This window comes from Schistocerca serialis, chromosome 4 (assembly GCF_023864345.2).
Source record: "Schistocerca serialis cubense isolate TAMUIC-IGC-003099 chromosome 4, iqSchSeri2.2, whole genome shotgun sequence".
In the NCBI taxonomy this organism is placed as follows: Eukaryota; Metazoa; Arthropoda; class Insecta; order Orthoptera; family Acrididae; genus Schistocerca; species Schistocerca serialis.
The window spans coordinates 66332597-66351830 of NC_064641.1; the positions used below are offsets into that span (position 1 = coordinate 66332597).

General features: G+C 37.3%; 1 protein-coding gene across 4 annotated transcripts in view; it reads left to right on the plus strand.

Moving 5' to 3' along the window:
- The window catches only part of LOC126473468 (cyclic AMP-responsive element-binding protein 1), a 64426-nt gene extending 46458 nt beyond the window's left edge, over window positions 1-17968 (plus strand). For all 4 annotated transcript variants that reach the window (XM_050100539.1, XM_050100540.1, XM_050100542.1 and 1 more), the window contains 2 exons: window positions 1755-1842; window positions 14162-17968. In XM_050100539.1, the coding sequence (XP_049956496.1) occupies window positions 1755-1842; window positions 14162-14309 (236 nt within the window). In that variant the 3' untranslated portion in view covers window positions 14310-17968. The remainder of the gene's footprint in view (window positions 1-1754; window positions 1843-14161) is intronic.
- Window positions 17969-19234: the final 1266 nt, after the last annotated feature.

Genomic DNA, 19234 nt, shown 5'->3' on the forward strand with positions numbered 1-19234 from the left:
TCAAATAGAATTTTGAAAAGGGGATTAAAGTCAAGAAACAAGAAAATATAATCTTGGGATTTGGGGTTTGCCAGTTACTGTATTTGTCAGGGACTGCAAAGGACTTGGAAAATCAGTTGAATAGAATAATTAGTGCCACGAAAAAGGTTAAAAAAATAATGTAACGAAATGTAGTCAAATTAAAATGAGTGAGGCTGAGGGAATTAGCTTAGGAAATGAAACACTAAAAGTAGCAGGTGAATCTTGCTATTTGGGCAGCAAAATAAATGGTGATGATTGATGAATTAGTGACAATATAAATTGTACCACTAACAATAGCAAGAAAATATTTCCGAAAATTTGAAAATTACTAACACTCAATATAAATTAAAGTGTCTTCTGAACAAATTTGTAGTGTAGCCTTATATGGAAGTGAAACAATTAATAGTACAGACAAAAAGAGAATAGAAGTTTCTGAAATGTGTTGTCAAAGAAAAGATTGGATGAATATATCAACTAATTGATTGGATTGCGGAGAAAAGAAACTTCAATCTTAACTGAGGGGGAAGGGGGCAAGTGGGTGGAAGGAAGGAAGACTGAGTTTAACGTTCGTCAACATCGAGGTTATTATAGATGGAGCACAAGCTCAGATTGTGTCAAGAATGGGGAAGGAAATTGGCCGTGCCCTTTCAAAGGAACCATCCCGCATTTGTGTGGAGTGATTTAGGGAAATCATGAAAAACCTAAATATGGATAGTGGGGCACAGGTTTGAACCATTGTTGTCCCGAATGGGAGTCCATTGTGCTAACCACTGTGCCACCGTGCTTTGTCAAGTTGGTGGAGATTGCAGTAGTTAGGCACATAACGAATTGAAGAGAGTTGCACAAGATAAACTAGCCTGGAGAGTTGTCAAATCAGTCTTTGGTCTGAAGACAAAAAGAAAATTTTAATGGTTTGTCAGGTTGTTTAGCATACTCAGGATTTTTTTTTTTTTTTTTTTTTTAAGTGATCAGGCAGCCACACGTGTTGTTACGCAAGTGAATGTGTGTAAAAAGGGAAGAAAGGGAGTGCAATTCATGTTTACCCGTAATGCTTTTTTTATGTTTAAATCACATTTTTCAAGGACAGTATCGACAAGTATGCTAATAACAGCACTGTTCATTATACTAAATTTATAAATACACCTCAGTATAGTTCTGATTTATCCCATTGTGACTCCAAGACACTGGAGACCCTGTTGGGATCATTAGGATGTCAAATATTCAGTAGTGGAACAGTATGTGCACAGTTTTCTATCAGATCATCATTCTTACTTAGTAAAGTGAAAGGTTCTAAAAGCTGCCTAAAGGTAAATCTGCCATCAACCTGGAGGCTAGATTTAGTGCCACATTGTCTTACTATACATGGTCCTGTTGAAGGTGATATGCACTTGCCTCCTCTGGCTTTTGAACCGACTTAGCCCATCCCCCTCTGATAGACACACAGTTTAATGTAGACTGAAATCGTAGTGCAGCTTACATTTTTTCAGCTATGACATAATTTCTTAGTGAAAAATGCTAAGCGTCTTAAAAATATGACTGGCAGTGAATTGAAATCCTTTGGATTTGTTGTCTAATATTAACTCATTTAGGCACCTAACCACACATCTGGCAAGACGAACTATATAGAGGGAAAACAAATGTACGTGCACACACACACACACACACACACACACACACACACACACACACTTGCATTAATTATTGAAATTCATGTTTGCATATTGTCTTTTCAGTTGTAACACAGGGAGGTGGACTTGGCAGTGGCCCAATAATTGCCGAGGACCAGGCACGCAAGAGAGAGATGAGGCTGTTGAAAAACAGGTAAAAATATTTTTGTTTTTAGTATACTGTTGCCTACATTTTGGAAAATTGATAGTATTTTATTGAAAATGTTTTCTTTGTGTTTGTAAAGGATAATGTGTTAAAGTTGGAAATGATTGTGTAAAAGATGAGTATATGCAAAGGTAGTCATACTTGAGTGAAATTGGAAGGGGGTCATCTTTTTTTAGATGCCCTTGGCATTCCTTTATTCTTCTTGCTGTTAAAGCATGCCACAAGCTTTCCCACTTCTGTAGTACATATGGTGGCTTACAGTGCTTTGAACCATTTTGCCTAACCACAATCGTGGGTAGTCCCCTCTCCATAATTGTCATTTTATTGTTTGAGAAGTTTGGTGTGTAGGAGACTAGTCGGAGGGGAATGGCTCGCTCTTTTGGAAGAAAATCTAATTTAAATGCAAGCCTTTAAAGATTAAGTGCTTTTTTTTTTTTTTTTTTTTTTTTTTTTTTTTTTTTTTTTTTTTTTGGGGGGGGGGGGGGGGGGTGTTCACAGATCAGTTATGGGTAAGAGAAAATAACAAGGACTACTAGTAAAGAGGTAATAAACAAGACTTGAAAATTTCTATTTTCTTTTTCCCTTACAGGAGAAATATTTCAGTTTTTCCCTTTGTTTTTGTTAGCAGTGGGGTAAAATGTTTTCAGACATCTGCCTATAGCAAAATACCGTTGTTGTTAGTCAAAATTACAAGTTTTTTGTAGTCTAATGGCAGCCTCTGGGATCGACCTGGCTATTCCCTTTCCTTTCTCAGAATATTCATTCATTCGTTTGTTCGTTCATCACCTTTCAGCTGAAATAATTTTTGGTTCCCTTTTTAGTTAGACCTTCATTTTCCAAATTTTTTTCTTTAGTGTTGATTGACTGGGGAAGAACAGCTTAGATAATGCCCACTGTGTGCTGTGTTAAATATCGTCTAGGCTTTCATATGCCCTTCTGAGCCAACACTGCAGTGCTTCCGACAGTTATATACCATTTTGGTTGAGTCCCCTGACAACACTGGAATCAGACAGTTTATGCCTGAGCTGCTAGCTCTCCACTTTTGCCAAGAAGTAGACGACCATCCTCCTGGGCTATCAGGACATGTGATACCTAAATCTAGTATAGTTTGACTAGTTGTAGATAATTGTGTACTGTACTACAAGGTATAAGAATGAAACTTGTACTTCTTTAATACTGTTATTGATATGGAATTTAAATATGGCTCAACTGTTAGCATGGAGGTGCAGAAGCTAGTCTATCAGTAGACTCAGATCCAGACAGAACATTTTAGTCACAAAGCAATATTAGAAACACTGTTATTTCAGTAAGGATAATCTACGAAATAAATACTCTAAATCTTCAATTAGGAATTGTACTTCGGTGAAACTTTAACTATCCTTTTATTAAAATTGTGTGGAGTACTTCAGAACTTAAGCTCAACGAATAATTATGAAATTTAGTGCTGCACAAAGTTCATTAAATGTAATGGAAGTGTGCTGAAATGGCTTTTCAGTTCAATAAAATAGGATGATACTCAGGAATATAGTAGCACTTGGGATAGCATCCCATCTAGGTAAATGACTAAGGATAAAACATTTGTGCTCAATACAAAGTTACAGAACACATTTATTTTCGAAAAAGAAAATGCATAACTGATCCATGCAATTATACAGTACTCAACTGGTAATTAGAGACAAGGATGGTGGCAATGACAAGACTCCTGTGTTATTCAAAATAAGACGGCAAAAGTATCCATGGCTCTTGCTGTGTAACTAGCTCTAAAAGTTTTCTTCTTAGCTTCAGATTTTAGTAGTACAGATCCAGCCAAAGTATGCTATGAATACGAACCCAAATTACGTCCACATCTGAGGCTACATTATATAAATTTGCTGTTCTTCTTGTCTTGTTTGGTTCACAAGATGCACACACTTTGGCTGCTAACCATCAACTTACTCATGCCACACAGGAGCTTTGCAATTCGACGACCAGATTCAGTTTTTCTATTCCCACCAAGCCAGTTTTGTTGCAGAGGGGCTTCCACCCATGTTTTACATGATTACAAACCTACAAGTCTTATGCATCCATTAAAGTAAAATTTTAACTTTTCCATTCTTTTACAGCACATTACTTTTGAAATTACATCCATAGATTAATTTTAATTATATAATATGTTCATAAATAATGAATAAACCATTACATGGGTGTTACATCAAAGAGTGTGATTATAAAGAAGTCACATTAAGTAAAAACAGAGAAGTTATATAAGACCTTTATAGGTAATATCATTAATAGTGTTACAAATGATAGTCTGATTTCCTTGCCTTCCATGTTGGCACACAGTTCATGGACAATTGAACTGGTTCTTGCTCTGTTATTTCCATGCTTATTCTCAGATACAATGCTTTATACTACCTTCGGGGCAGGAGCGGGATGGTTGTGGTTGGGGGCATATTGTGTCACATGCTGGGTCCGGAGGAGCCTTGACCCTGCCTCCTTTGCATGCTGCCTTTGTTTTAATTGCTTTGAGATGTAGTTTTAGCCTCTTTTCCTGCCGCACTCTGTTTTCCATGTGTATTATTGAAGTTCAACAGATATCCCTTACATTTTTGCATGTTTCCCTTTTACTTTTCTGCCTCTTTACTAGACTAGCTGTCTTTGCCCTTAATTGGGTTTTCTGGGGTCAGAAGTGGGTGGGGTTTCTCTCAGCATGGCTGAGCCCTGGAAGACCAATTGTCTGCTGTAATACAGACCCAGTCCATATACTTGTACTCCTCTGTAAATTCTTGTTCAGCTGTGGCATCAATATTCCCAGACACACACACACACACACACACACACACACACACACACACACACACACACACACACACTCTCTCTCTCTCTCTCTCTCTCTCTCTCTCTCTCTCTCTCTCTCTCTTTAGACTCTTAGAAGTTAATTTCTGTGCTGGTCCTGCACATATCTGCACCGTATAACCTTGAAGAAATACCTCACATTTGGCGCACTTACATGCCACAGTACACGCTCTGATGTAGAACCAGAGAGTATTGTGTTATGGCAGCTGTGGAGAAACAGGTGGTAGCTTCCAAGTACTGGTGCAGCTGTTTTTACAATCAGCCAACATATGTAGTATGGCTACCACGCGCATCTATCATAGTTAGAATAGAGGAAACAGGTTCATTTGTTTTCTGATTTGGATTAGATGTGTTCTTGTGTTCACTGCTGCATTTAGATTTGTGTCATCACTGTCACTTCCTGAGCTGTCATACTTTCCTGAGTATGAGTTTCACCATATTTTCTTCAGGCAAACTTTAAACAATGGAGAATTATCATCAACACACAGGAAATAATGGAGTGAATGCTCAAACTGCAACTGTATTCACATAGAAGTGAGGAGACTTTCACAGTCATCGTTTTCCATTGCCCAGGGCTGGTAGGAAGATCTGATTCCTTTATCTGTTTGGAAGAATACAGTTATCAAAAGTAGTTGCAGGTGGTGGACTCTTTAACCATCATCTGTGTCCTCACTGTACAGGATCAGAAATTGGTACTTTAAAGCAGGGCCGGCCAGAAATTCTGCACACATGCGCAGCTGCTGCTCATATGCAACTTCCTGGTCACAGTGTGCACACTTACCAGATTTGTAAACAGGGAAAAGGAGCCGTCACTGCTCATTTAGTGTGTGTGTGTGTGTGTGTGTGTGTGTGTGTGTGTGTTTGTGTGTGTGGGCGCGCGCGTCTAACCACAGATGTCACCGCTTCTCTTTACTCATTAGCTGGGATACAATTTACATGGGGCACTCTTGTGCTGTTTTCACAGTGTGCATTGCAATCATGGGAAGGTATCATGTTATTCCGTCACCCTATCAACAAAATATCATGGTTCTAAAACAAAACATAAAAACAAATGGTGCACAAGTATGCCAGATTGGTTTTACACCCACTTTTTAGCAAGGGTATCAAACATGTCTCTCAATAATTAAAGGGTAATTTTTACACATGCAAGTAAACATTAAATAACCGGTTTAATACCATATTTTTCAGATAACAATATTTGCCCATGTAATGTGGAGCAGAATGAGGTAGAGTTAGTAAATAACATTTCGATGTACCCATCAATTTTCTTAAGGGCACTTTATGTGACTTCCCGTTCTGCAGTGTTCAGTACACTACACTACACTGCCTATATGAAATGAGTGTTGTGTCTTTCAGTCGTGAACTTGCACTGGATGCCTATTATTCGGCGGCACAGCAAATGTGTGTTTTCATCTACTTTTGTAAAGAAAATGAAGTTCCCAGTCGTATTTAAGTGACTGAGAACACAGATCTCCTGTTCTTTGCTTTTCAGCAATACTCACCATTTCTCAGTACATCTCGCATAAGGCTACAGTCTACAGAGGAAAACAAGACTGGGTGTCCTTCAGTGCTCCAAGTGCAGCATAAACAAGGAAGCGGAACTGTTGCCGCTCATTTGAGATACGTGTCTAGTTGCAGATGTTTGTTTCGCTGCGCCCACTGGTCGAGATGTGCACACCTGTGCTGCAGTTTTGCACAGTGTGCAGCATTTTTCCAGCCATGCTTTAAAGGATTCTGTGTTCTTTTCTGGCTACATAAAACTTAATTGCTTCTGCACAATATTTTTCCTGTAACAGGTCTTGAAAGCACAGATAATTACCAAATTCAAGGGCTACAACTTATATGTGCAGTTTGCTAGCACATTTTGTAAATTTACATTTTTGGGGTGTGCAGGGCAACAATCTATTAGGAGAAAATACTCTTGTTGCAGGCATCAGTTTTTGTACTAAGGCTATGCAACTGCTTTTTAAAAAGATATGAAGTCATCAGTACTTAGTGACAGAGTTTGGAGTTATTGGTTGATATTTTCACATTTTTAACAGAACGAAGTTACTTTGATTTTCAATCTCAATGGCTTAATTTATTTGAGGTGCATCAGCATTGGTAAATAACGTTCTTGTGAGTTGAACATTACTGCTTTTTCATGTATGGCAATTTTTTGCCTTTGAAGGCAAGTATCTTATTTGGAATGACACTGAAGAAAAATTGGGTTTTATCGATATAAATACATCCTTGGTTTCATATTGTTGCGTAATTTCTTTTAATTTAATGCTCTGGCATCCACTAACAATTTCCACATTTTCCACTAACAATTTTCACATTTGCACTGTTTCCTTCATGAACGTGTCGATCCATCCATTAGATGCAGAGAAATTCACAATGATGAGCTTATTGGCCACCTTAAGCATATTTTTGTAACATTTTTCATAGTAATATAATGGCAGAATATTTTCTAATACCAATTTAAAAAGCAGCAAAACACTATGTTCAATTATGCAGTGGCTATGTACACTGTTACACAAAATATAGTTTTTGTTAAGTTGTGACTACACAGCATAGCGATCATGAAAGTTAACCGTGTAGTGCTTTAAACAATAGTATATTCTCCTTCCTTATTTACAACAGTCTGCCAATGTTCAGGTAACTTTTCGATTTCGTGAATGTAGAAATCACTTGGTTTTGAAGCGGAGAACTTGTCGAGCCGTGTTTGGAGCGAATTTTTATCTGGAAAAGAAATTCTTTGAAGGTTGTTAGGGTGTGCAAAAAGTGAAAACCTAAGGGCAAAAGATCTGGTGAACAAGGTGGGTGCAGAAAGACTTCACAAACCAACTCTTGTGTAGTATATTTTGTTAGTCTAGCAGAATGTGGGTGGGCATTATTGTGGAGTAGTATCACTTCAAGCAGTCGTTGCGTCTGCAAGACATCTCAGTTATTGACAGTGTATGTCAGCAATTATGATTACACCTCGGGGAAGCCTTTCATAGTACACCACATCGTCACTGTTCCACCATATGCATAACGTTTTTTTGTGGATGCATGCAGGTATTTTTATGGGGAGTTGCTGCTTTGTTTGAGCTCAGCCATTCCCTTCCCTTCCCTTCCCTTCCCTTCCCTTCCCTTCCTTATGTTAGCATAAAGACACCATTTCTCTCACCAGTAATGATACAGGGTAAGAATGATTGGTGCTGTTCACGACCCAATTGATGATGAGCTAGCAGAGATGCATATATGGCCACACATTGATTTTTGTGTTTTTGGGTTAGATCATATATTACCTGAACCACTGATTTTTGAACCTTCATTACATTTGCCAGTTCAGGAGTACATTCATGTGTATTAATGTGCTTAATGTACATCATCAAACTCGGAAGGTGTTCCTGAACCCTGAACGCGGAGAGTTGCTAATGTCAAAACGATCCTCCTTAAAATGAAAAAAACCATTCATTTTCTTATTGTGCTCTGTCCAGTGGTATTATCTCCATATGTGGCGAAAATCTTTCTGGCTGCCTTTGCTGCTGTCAGTCCTCTATTGAACACAAACAGGATAATATGTTGGAAATGTTTGATTTCTCCACTTGGCACTCCCATTTTCCAGCATCCACCCTCCATCTCCGTGACAAATGACAATACGTAAACTCAGATAGCAATAGTGAACTACAAATAAAAAATGACAATTGAATAATAAACCCACAGCAACCAGGATACTGACATGCAAAATAAAAATACTACAGACTTGTGTACCAGCCTAATTAATTTGAACATGGTAAATTTGAAGGGACAAAATGCTGTGAACAATGGGAAAATGTTAATTCTGAAAATGTAAATATGGGGTTTCGTAATGGAAGTGTTAAATAGGTGCATAGGCATGTGATCAAGAACTTTTAACACTTGGCTGTTGCGTATGCCTATCTACAGCTTGGCTCAGCACCTCCATTATACATGGACTAGTTATATTTACTCATTCCATCCATTATCTCCCCATGACCTCCCACCCACTCACCCACACTGCAGAATTTTCTATTTCATATATTATCTGAATACGAATAGATACAACACTGGAAAATCCTGGGTGAAAAACAAGTGATGGAGTGAGGACCAGTAACCACTCGGCACACCTCTAGTAATGTCAGGTGTAGGTAAGCTCATGAGCAAGAACTTGACATAATAGCTCAAATTACAGATACGTATTTTGCTTCACAGTGCACATAAACACATAGCTACATTGTTCTCAGTATTTACCTCTAGTAATCTCAGTGTGTGTCCAGATAAATCCCCACTACAAGAAAGATGCTATAGGTCAAGAAATAAGTGCTTTGCCTAGTATGACACTTCATATGTCAATGTTCAGTTGCAACCCTGTGTAATTGACTCTGGGGGATGTTGACACCACCTAGCATTATTATTATTATATGTTAACCAATGATACTTAAGAAATGCCTGTACGACTTGTTTCAAGCCAATACAAGAGAAGGAAAGTTGCTGCTCACCATATAGCGGAGATGTTGAGCCACAATAAAAAGATTCACACAATCATAGCTTTCAGTCATTAAGGCCTTTGTCAGCAGTACACACACACACACACACACACACACACACACACACACACACACACACAAGTGCAACTTCCACACACATCTGCAGTCTCAGAGCTGAAACTATACTGCGAGTGGCAGCACCAGTGCATGATGGAGTGGCGACTGGGTGGGGGTAAGGAGGAGGCTAGGGCGGGGAGGGGGAGGGATAGTATGGTGGGAGTTGCGGACAGTAAGTGGTGCAGTTTAGACAGAGGGTAGGAGAGAAGGGGGGAGGGGGTAAATAGCGGAAAGGAGAGAAATAAAAATAAAAGAAATTAAAAGATTGGGTGTGGCAGTGAAATGGTGGCTGTGTAGTGCTGGAATGGATACAGGGAGGGGGCTGGATGGGTGAGGACAGTGACTAACGAAGGTTGAGGCCAGGAGGGTTATGGGAATGTAGGATGTATTGCAGGGAAAGTTCCCACCTGTGCAATTCAGAAAAGCTGTTGTTGGTGGGAAAGATCCATATGGCACAGGCTGTGAAGCAGTCATTGAGATGAGGGGTATAATGTTTGGCAGCGTGTTCAGCTACAGGGTGGTCCACTTGTTTTTTGGCCACAGTTTGTCGGTGGCCGTTCATGCGGACAGACAGCGTGTTGGTTGTAATGCCTACATGGAATGCTGCACAATGGTTGCAGCTTAGCTTGTGGATCACATGACTGGTTTCACAAATTTTTTTCTGGCACACTAAAAAAGACCAAGCTTCAAAGGTAGCTTTCATATTTATTTTAATTTTCCATAGATTAGAAATTACACAATAACAATGGCAGAGTGTATAGTACCCTTTAAAAATATATGAAGTGAATTCTTGAGCAACTTCACTTGTAACTGGCTTTTGTATGTGACAGTTGAAGTACTCACTGTAACATGTATTCAGCCAGGTAACCCACAAAATGTTTGGTGCACAACAGTGAAATGTACAATCTTGCTTGTTATAAATATTCAGCTGTGCTCTTAGGATCTGCCTACCCCATCCTCGGGGAAAAAAACAGCAAAAAAAGTTTTGACAATCAAAGTTGTATGCAAAAGCTTAGCTTTTCATGTAGTTGTATGATATCTATAGTAATTTAAAGCATTAACTTTCGCTATTGTGTGTTCATGTTACTTAACAGTGATGTGGTCCGCCCCGGTAGCTGAGTGGTCAGCGTGACAGAGTGTCAATCCTAAGGGCCCGGGTTCGATTCCCGGCTGGGTCTGAAATTTTCTCCGCTCAGGGACTGGGTGTTGTGTTGTCCTAATCATCATCATTTCATCCCCATCGACACGCAGGTCGCCGAAGTGGCGTCAAATCGAAAGACCTGCACCAGGCGAACGGTCTACCCGACGGGAGGCCCTAGCCACACGACATTTCCATTTTCCAACAGTGATGTTGCTGTTGGGTGACTACATCATGTGTCCTATGCTCTGAACATCTGCTGTCATTGAGACCACTTGATGTGAGCTATGAGTGGGTGACAAAAGCACATAGCAATCTCGATTTCAGCACTTCGGAAGCTACCGTGCTGTAAATAGTGGAAATTGTATTTATACTCCTGTAATATGAAAATGTGCACTGTAAATGTTGTCATGCATCAAAGATCTTTCCAAAACGTGTTTTTTTTTTTTTTTCTAAAGTGCCAAGAAGATCTATGGCAGTGTTTAAAACCTTTCAGCACCAAAAAAATTTACTTTCACTAGAGGTGCAATGTATTTTTAACCAAGAAAGTGTATCTTGAACCGGGAAACCTGGGAAAAATCCAGGAATTTTTTTCCTTGTCAGTGTATACACCATGAACTTACAGTATGATATTTTTGGTGGCCAGATGGCATGTTGTAATATTAGTACAAAAATTATTACCCATTGTTGCTGCCCAATTTGTATTTGTTAATTTTATTGAGGGATATTTTTTTCCCAGAATTATTTTATCTTGTGGCCAGTAGGTTTTGGTTGTCATATGTATTCTGGATGTAAAAAATTTAACACAATTCAATACAAAAGGATTACCTGGAAAGTAACGTCTCATAACGAGGGCAGTGACGACAATATTTGATAGAAGTGTGCATTTTTTTGTGCACAGTGCACATCTGTGGTAGTGAAATAATTGTGCTGTTACAGTACTTATTAAAAGATCATATTGGATAACTAATGAGGAGGTACTGAACCTAATTGAGGGGCGGGGGAGGAGAAATTTATTGCGCAACCTGATGAAAAGAAGGTACCTGTAGATATAACACATTCAGAAGAATCAAGGAGTTGTCAATTTGCTAAAGTAATGAAGTGAAGAGTGGTGTCTAAAAATTGTAGAGAGAGAATAAGGCTTGATTAGAGAAAGCTGTTTCGAATGGATGTAAGTTATGCTGAGATAAAGAGGCTTTTACAATATAGACTAGTTTTGAGACCAGCAAAAAAAGAAGAAGATTGGACTGAAGCACATGACGTAATAGTAATTTAAACTGCATGCTGTGAAATATGAAGTTCATGCAATTCTTGCAAAAATAAACAAACAAAAAAGTCTTTGCAGCTGACAATTAAAAATTAATTCTGTTCATAGATAAAATTTGAGGAACAATGATGATTTGTTTTGCATAAAAGAGGGCTGACCTCTTTTGTGATGAGCAGAGTTTTTGGTCTTTTACTATCAAGAATAAACTCACTAAAGAAGTGAGCAAAATCATTTTACAAACTGCTGTTTGACAATATCTACCTTTTACACTAATTTATGAGAAGAAAATATTATTACATTCCATCCTGAATTTTCCGTCATTTGATTTTTATACTAATTTCTTATATTATTTTGGCTGTTTTCATAAAACTTTTAATAAAACCCTTCCAAAGAGTTAATAATTTATGTAGAGACCTGACGATTTAATTTGTGTGCTGGCAGAGTTTTCTGGGTTGTATCGCCATGGCCCATGAAACATTTCTGCTCCTAACATTTCATCCAGTTCTGCGGTGGATTGCTTCAGTGGTGCTCCTTGTTCCAGTAAGCCTTGTTGAGGAATCTGAATGTTTCATGGACCATAGCCATACAACCGAGAAGGCTTGCCAGCAAAGACATCAGATCATGAAAGCTTTCAATGCATAACTTCATTTTTAAGTATCAGGGACCTAAAAAATTTCCTGTTTGTAATATATGCTAATATAGTTGCGAATTCTGCTTCAGAATCTGAAATTAGCTAATCAATGTTATTTAATTGCAAATAGTATCCAAATGAAATATTTTATGACAGAGAGTTTGAAGTAGATTTATTTTGTGCTTATAAATATTGCAAATTTTACCAATTCTCAGTTATTGGTGTTTCACATCATATGGCAAAGCCCAGTTTGGAAACACAATGTGTGTAAGAACATGTGCAAAATCAAAAAGTGCGTGAACGCAAAATGTATTAATGTGCTCAATGCTCTGGTGCCACACTAATTGTGGATGATTGAATTGCCTGTGTAAGATACGCACTGCATATTGCAATATAGGACTCGACGGTGATATGTAGTGTCTTAGAACAAAGAAAGCATTTAAGTTTGTCTTGATTTAATGCCGACATTTTAATGTGGGTGTTTTAGGCACTGAGAATTTTGAACTTTGTTGTCAAATACAAGAAGTAGTCAGGCCAGAAATTTCCCTTCTGTGACACTGGCAACCTCAGCAAGTAATTGTGCAATAGCCATTACCGAATGCATATGTTGTGTGTGGAGCTTGAGTTTGTGGCGGTTTTTTTTTTTTTTTTTTTTTTTTTTTTTTTTTTTTTTTTTTTTGGGGGGGGGGAGGCAGAGAGAGAGAGAGAGAGAGAGAGAGAGAGAGAGAGAGAGAGAGAGAGAGAGCTAATCCTGGTCCATCAGAGATTGATTTGGCCTTCACAGTTCCAGACGGTATTGGTGATTGCAATGACCATATGTCAGTTTTGCTTGCACAGAACAGATGCGTAGGCTGGCTGCTGTGTGGGAGAGAGGTGGGGCTTGTTTCCTTGCACTGCTATTGACCCTCCTGTTGGCCAACTGACAGTTTATTGTGTCCAAATTCTGCAATTTAGCTACCAGAAAACAAGACCTGTCGACTTACTTTTAGTATGCCAAAAGTCGTCTTCTAATGTCTGAATAGTTATATTTTGTTCCATTTCTACATTGAGTGCCCTGTCAGTTATATCTTTAGCATTGTCAAGTAGGAGCTGCACAGCTATGAAAGCCTATGAAAGGTCAAAATCAATGTTCTGCAGATTTTGTAATTATTGAATTGGGCGGGAATAGAAAATGTTGAGAAATACTTTAAGTTGGAGAAGTGCATTGATCACAGGTAGGAATATGCTGCTGCTTCTCAACAAAAACAGTCATTTTTTAAAAGTTTAAAATAGAGGCAAAAGAAAAAAAAAACAAGCAACGAACATTTTGGAAAAACTGTTGGAAGTTTTTGCAATAGCAGACATTATAGTCAAAGAAACTTCAGTCACCACTCCAGATGCAAACTTCTCCAAAGATAAATGCTGTGTTTTCAGGTCTCTAATAATTCCAGATATTTTTCTTCCTTCAGTTATCATGTTCTGTAAATATACTCCACAAAATTCACAATGTTTGATTGACAAAATGATATCCTGATATAAAGACTGACTACTAGTTAATGAAATGTAGGTTTCCCATCTATGGGGAGTATCAATTGCGGCACTTGTTTTGAATGACTGCTGTAGGCAAAGAAACATAATTGTTTGTATAATGGGTTAACGTTTTCTTCAATGTGAGAATGGTTTCAACCAGTGCCTTGCACTACACAATATGGACGTCACTTCCCAGATAGTCCACAAATCCATGTGATGTAGACTGTATCATTAGCATATTTATCACTATTGAACCACAAAGACTTTGTCATTTGCTCAATCACACTTTTTGTAATAATGGAATTTTTTTTCTTATTAATATGCTGTTATTTCAGGGAAGCTGCCAGAGAATGCAGGAGGAAAAAGAAGGAATACATCAAATGCCTGGAGAACAGAGTAGCTGTGCTAGAAAATCAAAACAAGGCCCTTATAGATGAACTAAAACAGTTAAAAGATCTTTATTGCCAACAAAAAACTGAGTGAGCTTGCTTTAGCAGCTGATATTACATCCCATCATACCATGCTGATTTTTCTCAGCCATAAGGTGATCAGTTCATTGATCTTTATTTCTATTGGAAAATGAAGACATAGCTGTGATTAGCCTTTCCCACAAGGTTGTATGTTTGGAAACAAGACAGACTAATGTACAAAACATATATTTTTACAAAGAAGTTGCTATTAAGTAACGTCGGTTTTAACTACAGTGCGTACAAACAACACTGTGTTGACAGGAAGGAAAAATGTTGATGTGTTGTACTGTAACTGTTGGGGTAAAAAATCTCCTTTGAACATACTAATATCTAATGCTGGAAATGTGATTGGTGATAAGCGAGTTCTTGGAAGTGAACTGCAAAAGATGACTTGCTTAGTGCATTTAAAAGGCTTGTGATGTGAATATATGAAGTGTAATCAACACCAAAGTATCCTGGCTTACTGGAGAGAGACAATTAATGTAAAAAAAATCTGTCCTTGTATAGATTATATATATATAAATATGATATATATACCAGAAAATATAACTATATTTTGTTTGTACAAATAATGAAAAAGCATTGCATTATATGTAAATGTTGTTCTTGTACTACATCAGCATTGCAGTGGTACATACTCAGGGGCTGGTTCGTGTACTTCATGTGCCATACAATTCATAGTTTTCTTTTTATGCCTTACCATTTACTAATCTAGTGTTCAAGGACGTACTAATTTGGAAACAAATCAGATGCATCTTTTGTAGTCAGTGTTTTAGAAAAAGTGGCAATGCTTTTTCTGTTTGTTTTGTGATATTTGTTGACGATTTTAAATGTAAAATATTTTAATGGTATGCAGGGTAATAGAAAGTTAATGAATTTTAAATCGTTTTCCAGATGTTTACTTCTGTTCATTCACAGGGGTTTTTCTGACTCAGGTGCAGAATTCTGAAGTGACTAGAAGCTACAACTTTTTAACTTCTTAACTCTTCTCCTATTGTTTTTCAAATAAGGAGTGCATGTGGATGCTAAGCAGACTGTTTGCATGCAGGAAAACTTGTTATCTTCAGTTATTCATTTCATTAACTGAAATAGAGCTGGGGAGAAGTAGCATCAATTTTGAGTCCTATCTTTGAGGTTTTTATCATTGTACGATCCCCCCCCCCCCCCTTTCCAAAAAAAAGTGAATCATAAAGCTATTAGGAAATTCTCAAATCTTTTCAAATTTTTAATAAATACTCAGTATTTAACTAGAACTACTTTGGAAAAATAAGTCTTGTGCATATTATACTTAGCAAGTTTTGATTTGTTTCATTACTTCTTTTTAGTGCTCTAGATGGATATGGCATAATGAACACTAAAGCGTAAAAAATCACTGTCCTACAGATTTCTGGTTATTGGGACCATTGTAGTCATTCAGAAATGTTATACTTAAATATTAGTGTTGTCTAAACAGTACATGATTTGCTAGCTGAGTCTGGAAGATATTTGAGTTGCTGTAAATCATGCTCTGTTTTAAAACACACCCAGTCATTCAGGAAGAGATCTTATGTGAAAAATCTTCAGAAGAGGAAAATAAAATTGTTGTTGGTTCTTTTCTTTAGTACTTACTTTTCTTTATTATAATTAATTTTGGAGCTTTAATTTTAATATATCATTGCTGTCTTAAATACACACAAAAAATTCCAAAGGTAAGTTCATAAGTATTGCTGTGACTCATAGGTTCATGTTCTTTTGCTGGATACAAACAGTAATAAAGAGGTAAAATTTATTGCACTCTTATTACAGTGGACCTTTATGGCTATTTTATCAGAGTGGGTATGGATAGTGCAATAATAGTCCAACTGAGTAAAGTTTAAGAACTAGAAAGTGGGTATTTTCTCTAGAGCATGCATTAAGACAACAGCTTGCTCCAACCTTATTTTATAAGACCTCTGCACCTTGCACACTGAATGCTTTAATAACTGTTCTCATTAGCACATAGCTATTATTCCACAATTTCTGTAAAGATGCATAAACTGTTTCTCTTAAGATTGACTGGTGTGATCAGGAAATAAAGTGTTTCTTTGTCATAATATTAGCTGCTGTATTCAGCTGCTAAAGCAGATTGTGCCTCTGAAGTAAGAGTACTGTTGGTGCATATTTTGTGAGCAATTATCTGTGTGAAACCAACCTCAGTTAAGGAAATCATATTGAATATGAATGTTTTCCTATGCATTGGTGTAATACTGTGCACTGGAAACTGAGAGGCAAGAATGGTCAGAAAAACTTTCCTCTTTTTTCTTACTTCTAATAATAATTATTCATTGGAGTTAGACTTTCAAATTATTAATGTGACAATGCATGGAAATGTTTGTTCAGCTTCCCATTTTTCTAATGATGTATAAATGTGAAGAAACACTATTACCTGGTTATATTTGTTATTGTGTACATTTATGTCAAGAGTTTTGTTAAAAAGGAATGTTAACACAGAGTAAACCAGAAATGTTGCAGTGTCTTATGAGCAGTAACTAAGAATTTTCTGTGACTATTCATTCTGTTTAAAACTAAACTATTGATGATGCTATGAGTCATAGGAGAAAATTCACCTCTATAATTGAAGAGAAAATTGTATTGTTTATTGACAAGTGCTCTGGAAAAGAAGAAAAATTGTCGAGGAAAATGAGTGTGGTTTATATTGCAAATCATTATCCAAGAATAATGTGTGTACACTGGCCATTTCTTGTGCTCTTTGAACACAGATAACTTCATGGTTTTAAATGTGCCAAATCTGAATCACAATGACCTGTGCTATGTACTGCTTATGAACTACAAGAAGAGATCCTTACATTTGATGTTCTTGTAACTTGTGTGTGTGTGTGTGTGTGTGTGTGTGTGTGTGTGTGTGTGTGTGTGTGTGTGTGTGTGTGTGTTTTAAAGTAGGGGTGGGCTTCTGTATGTGAGAGTATTGTATGGAGATGCTGTTAAAGCTTTTTGAATGTTGTGGATTTGGAAATATAAACTAGTTTTAACGGAGTTATTTTTGTATAGATTACTGTAACAAATCTCTATTAACATCTGCATTGCAAGCCACAGTTACATGGTACTACAGGTTTCATATTACATATTGATTGCAAGAACATTGTCAAAAAAAAGGCAAGTCTGCCTTCCAAGCCTTCACAACAAAATAAATTTGTTGCACTTTGATACTTACTGTCCCTATTTTTAACTATGTATTTGCACAACTATTTCACATCCCAATGTTAGTTATATTTAATGGATAATATTTTGGTGTGTGTGTGTGTGTGTGTGTGTGTGTGTGTGTGTGTGTGTGTGTGTGTGTGCGTGCACGCGCGCACTTCCTGAATGTACATTTGTAATTGTGTAGGTACTGTGAGTTTATGGTACAGATGTTAATAGTGTACTTGTTGTCAGGTGTTGATCTAAGCATATATATTATGAGAGAGAGAAAGAGAGAGAGAGACAAATTATTATTGTAAATATGTGTATTTTTACAAATTGAAAAAAATTAAAGGTGGTTTTTTTCTTGTATAAAAATAGGCTCAAGGTTCTCCTTGTCCTAGTTGTTGCCTTCTTTTGTAAACTTTTCTTGCCACCTAAGTTTTATAAATAGCACATTTTGTAAATATGTCTGAATAATAGATGGTCAAGTAAACATATAATGAATCAACAAAATACAGTCCATTTTATTTTGTTGTTTTGTAAATTTCTCCTTACACATATGTGAGGACATTTTGGGAAAGCTTGCCATGCAATTTCTGCTTCATGTCCCACTCCAACTGTGAGGTGGGATTGTGTTTAGTGATGCACTGTACTAAGTTAAACTTTTGAACTACACAAATATGCAGTGCTTATATGTTGCTGCTGTGTCTTTGTCTCTGAATAACTTCAGTTCATCATCATATACTGCCCTTCTGCATTTATTTCTACAACAGGTGACTTATACTACAAAAGTAATTATAAGTAACTGAATTATAGTCATGAAATATTTTTGCACAACCAAAAACAAAGTGATTTGTTATCTCGCCAACTAAAGTAGCAATAAGATTTAGTTGCAGGTGGCAAACTATACAATAAACTACGGTAGGTCCTCCAGAAACATACATTCAAGAAAATAGTTAATATTTACAACAGACATCAACTATTTTAGGCCTAATTTTGTTGGAATAATTAATACTTGATAAGAAATGTATGGAACTGAATAGAAGATCCAAGGATGACACAAAGATGCTGAAGTATGTTTGGGCACTAAAAAGGAGCACTTGTTTGCATAATAAGGGGACCTAAATCTCTAAAACTTAAAAGATAAGGTGGGGCACAATTCTGGTATTGAGTTGTAGCACATGATCAATCTTGACATACTATTGTTGACTGTGTTACCATTCCTGGAATCTTCAGTCATGATGTGACATTGCAAATGACACTGAAAGCTGGGCCCACTTCAGGGTGACCTCTAATTTGCCAATGATGTGGCCACCAATAGTGTTATCCAGATGTGCCTTCGTGCTTCCCTTTAACTGAAATACTGTGTGTCAGATCGATGAAACTCACGATTGTAACATTAAACACAATATCTCTATTCATACGATCTGTTGCAGGCATCCCAAGAGGGATGTGTGTAGAGTAGTCACAGCATCTAATTCCTGATAGGTCAGATTTTAGTGCTAGGGGCTATGGTAATGAACTGTTCTGTTAAGGGAGTCACGTGTAATACATCTACTCTGAATGTGGCTGTGGCACATCTTCCCTCCTACCCTCTCTTCCTTCCTTCCTTCCTTCCTAATTGATCTCTGCAGTGTATACTGGATGTCTGTCCTAAGAGTCACCAGGCACATTTTTTTCTTATATTTTGGTAGATATTTGCTATTTTGTTTTTGCTGTGTGTGGTTGGAGTCAGCCCAAACAATTACTGCTAGGATTAGTTAGTGCACAACCCTACAT